The sequence below is a fragment of the Zootoca vivipara genome, chromosome 12 (genome assembly GCF_965207765.1).
Source record: "Zootoca vivipara chromosome 12, rZooViv2.hap1.1, whole genome shotgun sequence".
Lineage (NCBI taxonomy): Eukaryota > Metazoa > Chordata > Lepidosauria > Squamata > Lacertidae > Zootoca > Zootoca vivipara.
Genome location: NC_142595.1, coordinates 42,775,903 through 42,787,371, shown reverse-complemented (window position 1 = coordinate 42,787,371; position 11,469 = coordinate 42,775,903). Strand labels below are relative to the sequence as shown.

The following is an 11,469-nucleotide window of genomic DNA, read 5'->3' as shown; positions in this document are numbered from 1 at the left end:
TTTTGAGCCATGCTATCTGTGTCGCAAAATTTGGAAAGGTGCAAATTCTAGCAAATACAGGTGAAACTCGGAAAATTAGAATATTGTCGAAAAGTGCATTTATTTCAGTAATGCAACTTATTATTTTTTATTTTTATTTTAATTTTTACAAATGCTTTCTTTTGGAAATTCCACAGTAATAAAACAAATAGTTACCATAATACAAAAATAAACATCGCTATTACATTTCATTAATTACATTCCATTTATAATTGACCCGCCTAACAACAAATAATTACAATTACAAAAAATACAGGCTTGGCATATCTTGCTTTTCATGTCATGCATCTATCTCATATATTGATTTCACCTTTTAAGTTGCATTACTGAAATGAATGCACTTTTCGACGATATTCTAATTTTCCGAGTTTCACCTGTAAGTATTCAGATCCATATTATTAATCTGTGGTCAGTTGGTCAGTAGACTGAAATGCATGGAATGAACAAATTTCTCTTCTATCCCTTACTGAAAGAACTGTATTTGCAACAAAAACCTGTGCTACAACAAGGACAATTTCACAAAAAAATGCCATTCCTACGTTGAAAAGGTGGCAATAGAGTCTTGGAAAAGTCAAGCCCTTTCCCGCCCTCTCAGAGGCAAGGAAGACTCCATCCCAGGGCCGTAGCTAGGGGGTGGTGAGGAAGGCCCCCCGCCAGGGGCAAAGACAGGGGAGCGCAAAATCGGCTAAGAAATATGATTAAGTATTGGATTTTCTGTGAAAGAATTCATTACAAGGTGAAGTGTGTAAGGAATTGAATGGGTGGAGGGGGGAGTTAGAGGAGAGGCGGAAAGAAGAGCTAATTTGTCTGTGGCTAGAGGGCACAATCTAGACATTTCTGCTAGAGGCACAAGATCACCTAGTTATGGCTCTCCTCTACTCCAGCAGACTTTTGTTCTATTATTCCTCTTAGCATATTCAGCTTATCTCGCCGTACTCTAGGATTCTCCAGCCCTACTGTTTGGGAATTCAAGAGTGGCATGGAGGATCAAAAATTAACATCAGGACAAAAGTTTAGAACTTTGAAAGTGTCACTGTTTTCTTTTTTCTTCTTTTAAAAAAGCAGAACAAAGCCAACGAAAGAAACACTTAAGAGACACAGTTATTTACAAATAAAATATATACCCCGCTGTTTATTTCAGCAAGAATTTAAATAGGTCGGCTCCGATTCCACTTGCACCTCTTCCTCCTTGCAAGCAAAAAGGGAGCAGCTCATCTCTTGAAAAGGCACCTGATGGCCTGACGAGTCGTCACTGGATTTTGGAAGTCCAGCTCACAATCACTTGCAACCTCACAGAGGATTTTCAGCCATGCCTTTGGACTTGCAAGATATTCTGGTTTTGGTCAGATCCTGGGGAATAGGATTCACACGGGGGGCGTGGGATGTTTCGCAGCTTGAGGAGCACGTTCCTTTGTGGGTAACCTTCATTGGAGGGCCACCTACCAGTGGTGGGGAGGGCCAGGAGCTAAAGTGAGTGGAGCAATGGGTGAGACTCTTGCCCTTATATATATGAAACTCTTGATCTAAATTCCCTTTATCCCCTAAATCTCTCCTTCCTCTGTCCAGGAAGCAAGAGACATGGTTACTGTTCAATGGCATATTCCAGCCAGGCAAGAGCATTCAAAGGTGTGGAGCCGGACTAGTGAGGGGTGTTGCCTGGACAGAGGGGCGTGACCCAAGGAAAGTCCCAAGGGCTGGATGGAGAGACCTGAAGGGCAACATCTGGCCTGTGGACAAGATGTATCCCCACCTGATTCACACATGCTGCTTCCAGTGCAACACTAGAGCAATGTGCAAGATGCGGTGCATACTATAAAGGGTTCCGATTTGGCAGAAAGCATGGTCGAAGTGTTGACTCATTAACAAGTAAAGTGACTGGAGAGGAGAGCTGAATTAGGCCCCCTCTGAGCTATTTGGCAATAGCTGTGTCCCAGGTCTCATGGTGGGGTGGGGGGTGGGTAGATCTCCCTACCTCATTCCTGTTTTTAAACAACTCTGTCAGGTCTAAGGCCTTAAACTGTGTACTGTATGCTTCCCTCTCCCTTCCCACGAAATCAAAACTGACCATGGGTAAGAATCCATTCCTTGAATGAAAAGGGGGAAGCTGTTCCCCGACATGACGTGGCTTTCAAACCCCACAACACCTGCACATGCAAAGGAGGTTAAAGACACATGCCACAATCAGGAGAGGAAGAGGGCAGGACAGGGCAGAAGAGAAACTGGCCTAGAAAGAAACTGAGGGGATATTGGTTTCTTGTGTCACAACCTAAAGGAACCAGATGAGTGATGCGGGCAATGCTCAACCAGCCTCATTCCTTGTCTACAATGGACGACTGCAGCCCAGTAATGGGACCACAGTCCTGGCTGCATCCCCACAGCTCCCCAAATTACTTCCATCTCTGTTCCTGTAAGGTATGGCTGCCAGTCTGTGTTCAGCTTGGCTGAAACAGCCTCTCAGGCCAAATGGGGATGTCTGGTAGGTCTGATTAGGACCCTAGGATGAAAGCTTCCCACTGCTGAACATGCCTGTTCGGACATCTCCCAACCCACACCCAGTCCCTGCCAAACCCCAGTTTCAAGAAGCCACACTGTGATTGGCCCCTGCTTGAGAGACTGAGTGGGGATTAAGCACCTCCATAAAATGGCTGGACACAATGTTTTGGGCTTGGGAGCTGAGCTGAACTTAGTTTAGTTTAGCAACCTTGCTAAAGGAGGGTTGAAGGTGCTCCTTAGACCACTGGTTTAGATCAAACAGCTGGACTGAAGGTTCCTCAAATAAGGTTTGGGAAGTGTCCAACTTGATTGCGAAGTTGTTGTCTTCCTTCCGTGAAGTGGGATGAAGCCCTACTTGACCATTTGAGGTGCCCTTAAAGAGTTCTAGGTGAGTCAACAGCAAGGTCTGTCTTTGTCACAGCAGGAAAACATGGAGGTGTACTGGTCATTGATTGCAGAGGTAGGGTTTTGGTTTTGTTTGTTTTTCAAAATGTACTTGAGCAACTTTCTCCAGCTCACAGTAGTTTTACATGTGTGGTGCATCCTTGGGGTCTTTCCCCAGCCCCCAGGGTTCAATCTTCTTCTGGCAGCCAGTCCATTTATGACACATAGTTTGTGAGAGCCCATGAACCCCAAGCATGGAGCACAGAGACTTGCAGGAAATCCAGTGCTAGAGAGGTCAGTTAGAGTTAAGCCTCCTGCTGCCCCCAAGTGGCTGGAAGAAGCACCTGAAGCTGTCTGTAGGGCATCCCAGCGCCCCCCCCCAAAAGAAATCCAGTGCTTGTCACAGTTTCGTTCCCAGAAACTCAGCTGAGCATAGGTGCTTGAGGGCCGGGCCGGGCTGTGTCTGTACAGACAAAGTATGTTCGAAGTTCTCCTTTGCCTTTCACCTTTATAACCCCACGAAGGGAGCAAGTGTAACCCAGCGTCTCCAAGGCCTTGGCTGTTTCTTCTGTGACCTATGTGGAAAGAAGAGAGGAGGAGGAGACCATTAAAGAGAATGGCCTGGTAGCGAAACATACAGAAATTTGGTCAAAACTTGGTTGCTCTTCGTTGGGTCAGGTGAAAATGGTCACAATGGAAATACTCCCCTAATTTCTATTTTGTTCATTGGTAGTCCTTTACTAGTGGATGTCATAATTCCTAACCCATGACAGGTTATAGAATCATAGAATCATAGAGTCGGAAGAGACCACAAGGGCCATCCAGTCCAACCCCCTGCCAAGCAGGAAACACCATCAAAGCATTCTTGACATATGCCTGTCAAGCCTCCGCTTAAAGACCTCCAAAGAAGGAGACTCCACCACACTCCTTGGTAGCAAATTCCACTGCCGAACAGCTCTTAGTGTCAGGAAGTTCTTCCTAATGTTTAGGTGGAATCTTCTTTCTTGTAGTTTGAATCCATTGCAAAGGGCTCAGAGACAAATGGCCCCTTGTGGCCACCGTAAGGGGAGGTGCTGCTGCTGACAATTGAGGAGGGGGGGGGGAGGAGATTACTCAGAGCAACAACATCATTCCAAGAGGCTGTTTTTCTAAGCCTCTCTCTGTGAATATTGAATAAAAGACATTGGTAAATATTTCTTGTCTTTCCGGCCGTGAGGGAGGGGGGTCAGATTCCTTGAAGCCTGACCGTGTAAGAGGCAATCCCCCGCCCTTGTAGAACTCAGCAGGGAGGAGGAGGGGAGACAAAACTAGAATCATTCGCCTTTGCCTGTTCTTAGCTCTGGCTCCCCCTACTGGTGGGCTCCTAGCTTTCCGCCCTGCCAGTATCAATGGACACCTGCTGTAGCTGACAACAGCCAGCTACTATTCTGGAAAGCAACTGAATGTATTTTCTTTCTGACTTCAGTGCCCTACACAAGTTTGTCCTCAGGAAGCTAGGAAAGAAACCTCCTTTATCCCAAGCCATATAACCAGGAAGTAACTCACATGCCCTGCCGCCTGCCACCCAACAATCCATTTATTTTTCACTATCATTCAGAAACTACTTAGAAAGAGGAAACTTTTTTTAATAAGTGAGGAACACTGATAGAATGGAAGCACAGGGGAGCTTCAGGTGGCGCTGGGGGCCACATATGCGGGCCTGAGCCACAGGCTGTGTTTTCATAGCCCTACCTGTATCTTCCCCAGCACTCCCGTGCTCTCCATCCTGCTGGCCACGTTCACTGTGTTCCCCCAAATATCATATTGGGGTTTCTGGGCTCCAATCACGCCCGCCACAACCGGTCCATGGTTTATACCTGAAAAAAGATACCATAGAGGTTGGGGACACAGATATACAGTGGATTAAAGACTGCATACCTATGGCCAGCAAGTATTTTTAATTATTGGGGGGGGGGGGGCTGGTGGGAATTCAGCAAGGGCTGTGGGTGGGTGGGGGGAGTCATGCTGGGCCAAATGTGATCAGTTGGCTTTTTGTGTAGCCCTACACACCTGTTGCTGCTGCTGCCTCCTCCTCCATTGCCTTCACAAGGGAAATGACAGGCAGGTGTGCCAGCCAATCAAACACTGTTTCATCTATTAATCCTGCCCTTTCCCCATCTGCACACTCCCCTCCTTGAATCCTTAAGATCGCTTTGTGGGTGTTTAGGACAGAAGTGGGGAAGTAGCGGCCCTCCACATGTTGAATCGCAACTCCCACCAGCCCAAACTGGAATGAGAGGGATGTTGGGAGCCATAGTCCAACACATTTGGAGGGCTCCTGGTTGGGGGATGGCTATACTGGGTTTGCGGAGCAATATTCAAAATAGTTTATAGCCTCCGTATTGTGTATGGAACGCCTCCCTTCCATTTTCTGAAGCGCTGCCATTTCCCAAAACCCACCCCTGGTTTAGCGGTTTATTCATTACTTTACTTTGCAGCACTGGGTTGGGAAAGGGAGTTTTTTTTGGTGACAGCATAGGCACCAGCCAATAAGTGCTGTGCGCACAGCCAGTTTCTGCTAGAATGGGGATCAGGCAACTGGATCTGGATCTGGACCTGGCCAGCAAACCGCCCACCTTTCAGTCACCTGATACCATAATGATGTCAGGTGACTGACACGGTTCAAAGGAGGCCGCTGTAACCAATTGGTGGTCGCAGCAACTGCTGCCAGAAATGCACTTTCTGCGCCAATGAACTGGTTGTTGCTAGGAGCATATCTTCACAGAGGCTCCTTGTCGTTGCTGATCAGCTAACCAGCAGTTCCAGGAATCGGTTTGAAGTGTCAGCAGAGAGGGAAATGCTCCGAAACGCAGAACGTTTTTTCCTTCTGCAGAAAAGAGCAGCTTGCATTCTAAGCCTTGGGGGAAGTGCATTGAATGGGCACTGCTTTCCATGGAAAGGGGGGGGGAGGAGAGATTTTAGTACTCCTCCCCTTTTCTCAGAAAGCAGCTTGCATTCAAAGCACAGGAGGAAGCTCTTCGAATGTTTCCTGCAGCCCCTTCAGTTGCACAAGGGAGTTTCCACAGCTGATCCCATCGGATGGTTGGGGCTTTGCCTGTGCAGAGTTCTCTCTAACCACTGACAATTGTTGGTGCTTTGCCCTAAACTATGCTTTGAAGGCTCAAATGTCAACTGATAAATCTGGGTTTGAATCATCTTGCTGCATTCACCCTTCTTGGCCCAGCCACAACTTTACCTGCCACAGACCTCGCATCAGGTGTGAGCAAGGTGGGCGTGGCTTGGTCACAATGGCCTAACCTAACAGGCCAAATAGGCCTTGGGGCCAGATGTTCCTCACCCCAGTACTAGAGTTGATGCTTAAATCCCTTAAATGATGCGGGCCCCAAATATCTGAAAGACCGCCTCCTTCCCTTGGTAGTTCCTCCATCCTCAAGGCAGCCCAGGAGAGGACATTCTCTGTGGCAGCCCCATAGATATGGCACTCTCTTCCCACAGAAGTGCATCTGGAGCCTGCATTATACAGCTTTCAGAGAATGACGAAGACATTCCTCTTTACCCTGGCTTTCCGCACTTCCAGGTGTATGTTTTTAGGAGCCACCTAGCAGTTCGAAAGCACGTCAAAGTGCAAGTAGATGAATAGGTACCGCTACAGCGGGAAGGTAAACGGCGTTTCCTTGTGTTGCTCTGGTTTGCCAGAAGTGGCTTAGTCATGCTGGCCACATGACCTGGAAGCTGTACGTCGGCTCCCTCGGCCAATAACGTGAGATGAGCGGCGCAACCCCAGAGTCGGTCACGACTGGACCTAATGATCAGGGGTCCCTTTACCTTTAATTGTATGGTTGTAAATTATTGCAGATTGTTTTTAAGATTGTTTTTAGTGCTGTAACCCTCTCTGGGGAACCTGAGGTTGAAGACTAAATGAACCATCAACGACCCATCAAAGAGAAGAATAAGCGCATTTGAACAATGCTATAAAAATACTGTGTTTGTCTTTATCAAACGTAATAATTTGTCTCTATCACATGCTGAATTCACAGCTGAGCACAGGGGCATCAACTCCCGGGGGCCTAACCCCTTTGAGGGGCCCAATAATTTTTTGAGGTCAGCCCCACCCCCGTTCAAAAAAAAATATTCAGGGCCAAGTGCAGAGCCGAGTGTGGCATGACTTCAGTGGCCAGCTCCTTCTTCTCCTGCTGCTGCCACGGAGGGGAAGGAGGGGGAAACAGCCCCCGGCTGGTGGCGGTGGCAGAAGAAGGAGTAAGAGGAGCCACCTCCGGCCATTGAAGCCATACTGCTACCATGCCCCCTGGCTCCTCCGATGTCCTGACACGATGTCATGATGTCATGCGTGTGACATCACATGCAATGTCACATACGCGATGCTGCCCCCAACGGAAGCATAATGTTGATGGTCAACAAAAGAGGTTTAAAGACTCTCTCAAGGCAAATCTTTAAAAATGTTGTAGAAACACCAGCAACTGGGAAACACTGGCCTGTGAGCGCTCCCATTGGAGGACAGACTTTACCAAAAGTGTCATGGGCTTTGAAGACGTTCGGACTCAGGACGAAAGGAAGAAGCATCCTAAGAGGAAGGCATGCTTGGAAACCCTCACCATGATCAACTCCCATCTGGAAACCTATGTCCCCACTGTGGAAGGACATGCGGATCCAGAATTGGCCTCCACAGTCACTTGCGGACTCACTGTTAAGACCGTGTTCATGGAAGTTACTTGGCTACCAGGGATGGGCAAAGAATTGTGGCTCCCACCCCAATCTCCTTCACAAGTTGGCGCCTCTGACTCAGGTGATATTTGAAGAGGAGGCTTCTCAGCTCCCACTCATCTCACTCACCCACACGAAGCTTGAAACTGTTGAAAGAGTGTTTGTTGATCATGTCAAGCTTGGCCGCGAGAGCCATGGCAAATTCCACCATCGTCCCCAGGTGGGTGTAGCTCCGCTCAGTGTCCTGCAGGGACCACCCCGAAAAGAAAAGGAAAACATGTGCCAATGGGTGGAGAAGGCAAAATTAAAGAGGCCACCCATAATTACTAAGAGGAGAGGACCCCCCACTAATGCAGTCTTTAAAAAACAGGCCATACAAATTCAGACAACAAGAAAAGTTGACCTGGCTTCCTCCGACTCGGAGAAAGTAGTAAGTCATCAGCCTTGAGACAACAAAGCTGTTGGACTGGCTGGAACTAACAGCTGTTGGCTTCCTCTCCATCGGCAGCCATCCCAATTGGCTGCATCAGGAGTGAGGCGGCAAGGCCCATTCCTATTTGTGCTGTTCACAGGACAGACTAATGCCGAGTGAGCTGAAGAGCATGAGAGATTTCATACATGGGTAAGGACTGGCTCAGGGATTGTGGGAAGCCTGTCAATGGCAGTTTGCACAGAGTTGAATCAACAGGTGTGACAGGAGAAAAACACTAATAATAATAATAATAATAATAATAATAATAATAATAATAATAATAATAATTTATTTATACCCCGCCCATCTGGCTGGGTTTCCCCAGCCACTCTGGGCGGCTTCCAACAGAAAAATAAAATACAATAATCTATTAAACATTAAAAGCCTCCCTAAACAGAGCTGCCGTCAGATGCCTTCTAAAAGTCTGGTAGTTGTTTTTCTCTTTGACATCTGGTGGGAGGGTATTCCACAGGGCGGGTGCCACTACCAAGAAGGCCCTCTACCCTCTTATTCTTTGTGATTATCTCCAGAACAGGAACCAATTCAGCAAACATGCATTGTTACAAAACAGCTATTGGGGGGGGGGGTTGTGTATGTACTGTCAATGCTGATATGGCACTGTGATCCAGCAATGTATCCATATTCTCAAAATGCTGCCCATTTCTGAAAATAGAGCATTTCAGGTGATACCCACACAAAAGTCTTGGATGGCCGCTAAAATAGGGTTCCATGTGATGACAGACTCTGTACAAGTGGCCCAACAGCAGGCGGAAGACAGTACACATTCCTTGTTAATCTGCCCTGATAGGGACTGATTCCTAAAAACTTCACTAATTTCTGGAAGCAGGTTTACTACGACAGAAACGGCTCACTTTCTTTTGAGTTACGCTGTTTTGTGACGTTTAAAGTGGGGGTTTCTGCTCTGGTCGCAAGAAAGATAGCAAAGGGAGAGACAGACAATATTGCAACAAGTTGTGCTGGAGATTTGGAGGTCTAACGGAAGTTTAGCTGAGGATGAGTTAGCAGATGAAACTTTTGAACTCTGACTCCCTTGTGTTAAACCCTTGACATCTTGTGTTGCGTAATTGTATGTCGCATGTTAGGATTTGCAGTTTGTCAAATTGTAAGGAACTTGTTATAGCATTTGGTTAAAACTCTCTTTGATTGATTGGTATGGGTTGTGATGCATGAGGGGGGGTAAAAAAAATTATTTGTTGCCTTTGTATGTATTTGAAAATTATAATTTTCAAATACATACAAAGGCAACAAATAATAACCATCTCACAAAAGGGCCTATTGGTTTTGGCACAGCAAAGCATATTTTGATCATATCTGCAGAAGTTATTTATCAGGCCACACATCATTTGTGTCAAGCGGAAAGCCTGCTTCGCGGTTTGACATGAAACTGCATTTTCATTAAGCTGTAGGAACAAAGACACTCACTTTCCAGCAGGAGGGAGGCATCAACAACCTTGGAATTTGGTTGCAGTGAACTCAGGTATATAAAATCAATCAGGGGGCCAAGGACCACAGGAGGAAAGCTGCAGAAGCGTTAGAAAACTGGGGATTCTCTAGCCCCCAAACAATAAAATGAAGATGTTCATCTTGGCAGGAGGCCTGTCGTCTGAGGCCTATGAGCACATGTAGATTTTTTAAGCAAGTACCATTGGTGTTACAAACTCTGGTCACTTTGCTTTTCTACAGAATCCAAGCAGAGATTAGGTGGCCATCTGTCATGTATGATTTAGCTGAGATTCCTTCATTGCAGGGGGTTGGACTTGCTGAAACTCAAGATCCCTTCCAACACTACCATTCTACGATTCTTTGATTCTATCCAACAGATTCCAGATCCAACGGAATTAATACGTCTTGAAAAGTACATGGAGCTCGGAGAGGCAATGGGAAAGAATGTCACTTTCCAAGTTCCTCCTTCAGCACTACAATGTACCTATTAAGGGACAAAGAGGTAACTACCCTCACAACTTCATAACCAAAGAGCAGGGGAGGGTACATGCGCATTGGAGGGCAACCTCAATGGGTTCATGAGAGCCACACTGGTGACCCGCGATGTACATAGTTAACACGAGTGTAAGTGGTCTTGCGGAGCCACCCCATGGGATCACATACCCTCCAACTCACATGGGAGCGCACCCCCGGAAGTGTGAAAAACAAGGATGCACATTTCCAGGGGTGTGCTCCCATATGAGTCACATGACCCGTGCAAGATTGCGGCACCCAAGGTGTGCTTTCTTTGGGACCATGCTCTTGCATGAGAGCACAGGGCCCCCAAATGGCCGCCATGCTCTTGTACGAAAAAATGGGATGTCCCAGTTACCGGGACAGGTGGTTGTTGTTGTTGTTGTTGTTGTTGTTGTTGTTGTTGTTGTTGTTGTATTTGTACCCCCCTCCATCTGGCTGGGTTGAGGAGTATGGGATCAGGGTGCCACAGGCAGATTTGAGAAACAAAAAAGTCATGCCAAAGAAAGGAGGACCTCACCTGTTGGTTGTCCTGTCCAGCCACCACATTTAAGCCAGTGGCTGCCATGTAAGTGCTGCCAATGGTCTTAATCTTCTCCACCCCACTGAATTTGGGCTTCAGGAGGAGCTGCCGAAACAGAGACAGGGGAAAAAAAAGGCTTGTTTCAATGGTTATCAGCTTGAGAACATTTCTGTTGGATCACAACAACCTTTGCCTACACCAGGCATGTCAAACCTGCGGCCCTCCAGATGTTTTGGCCTACAACTCCCATGATCCCTAGCTAGCAGGACCAGTGGTTGGGGAAGATGGGAATTGTAGTCCAAAACATCTGGAGGGCCGCAGGTTTGACATGCCTGGCCTACACGGTTTCCCCTCAGACATTTTGGGTGGCAACTCCTATCATCAGAAGGCATTTGGGTATAAAAGCAGTATATAAGCCCTGCCCCTTGGCTATGATGGCTGGGGCTAACGCGTGCTAATGCGGGACAACAATATCTGGAGGATACCAGGTTGGAAAAATCTCTGTCTAGTCCAGAATGTTACAATCACATCCACACCTTCGATCTTGTGAAAGAATAATAGAATTATAGTGTTGAGAGGGACGCTGAGGAGAGGGACAGCTTTATGCTGCTTAAGTCACTTGGGTGATTCAAAGGGTTTCAGGTGTGAAAGAGTGAATGGGATGTGATTCAACTCTCTCCTCATCTGTTCCACTCCTGGTGACCCAGACTACTTGTTTATTGCAAAACACTTCCCTTGGCGGACGGGCAGGGTGTGGGAGAGATTTTGATCAGAGCAGTGGCCATAGGGAAAAGGGAATTGATAGGTTGTTTGCAGTTCCTACACATGTTCATCCTCTGGGGCTGACGGCGTTTTTTTT

General features: G+C 47.0%; 1 protein-coding gene across 2 annotated transcripts in view; it reads right to left on the bottom strand.

The window, feature by feature from the left end:
- Positions 1-81: 81 nt before the first annotated feature.
- The window catches only part of ADCY4 (adenylate cyclase 4), a 55,100-nt gene continuing 43,712 nt past the window's right edge, over positions 82-11,469 (bottom strand). For both annotated transcript variants that reach the window (XM_035102704.3, XM_035102710.3), the window contains exons 23-26: positions 10,608-10,715; positions 7,768-7,882; positions 4,648-4,772; positions 82-3,491 (exon numbers count right to left, since the gene is read on the bottom strand). In XM_035102704.3, coding sequence (XP_034958595.3) covers positions 3,339-3,491; positions 4,648-4,772; positions 7,768-7,882; positions 10,608-10,715 — 501 coding nt within the window. In that variant the 3' untranslated portion in view covers positions 82-3,338. The remainder of the gene's footprint in view (positions 3,492-4,647; positions 4,773-7,767; positions 7,883-10,607; positions 10,716-11,469) is intronic.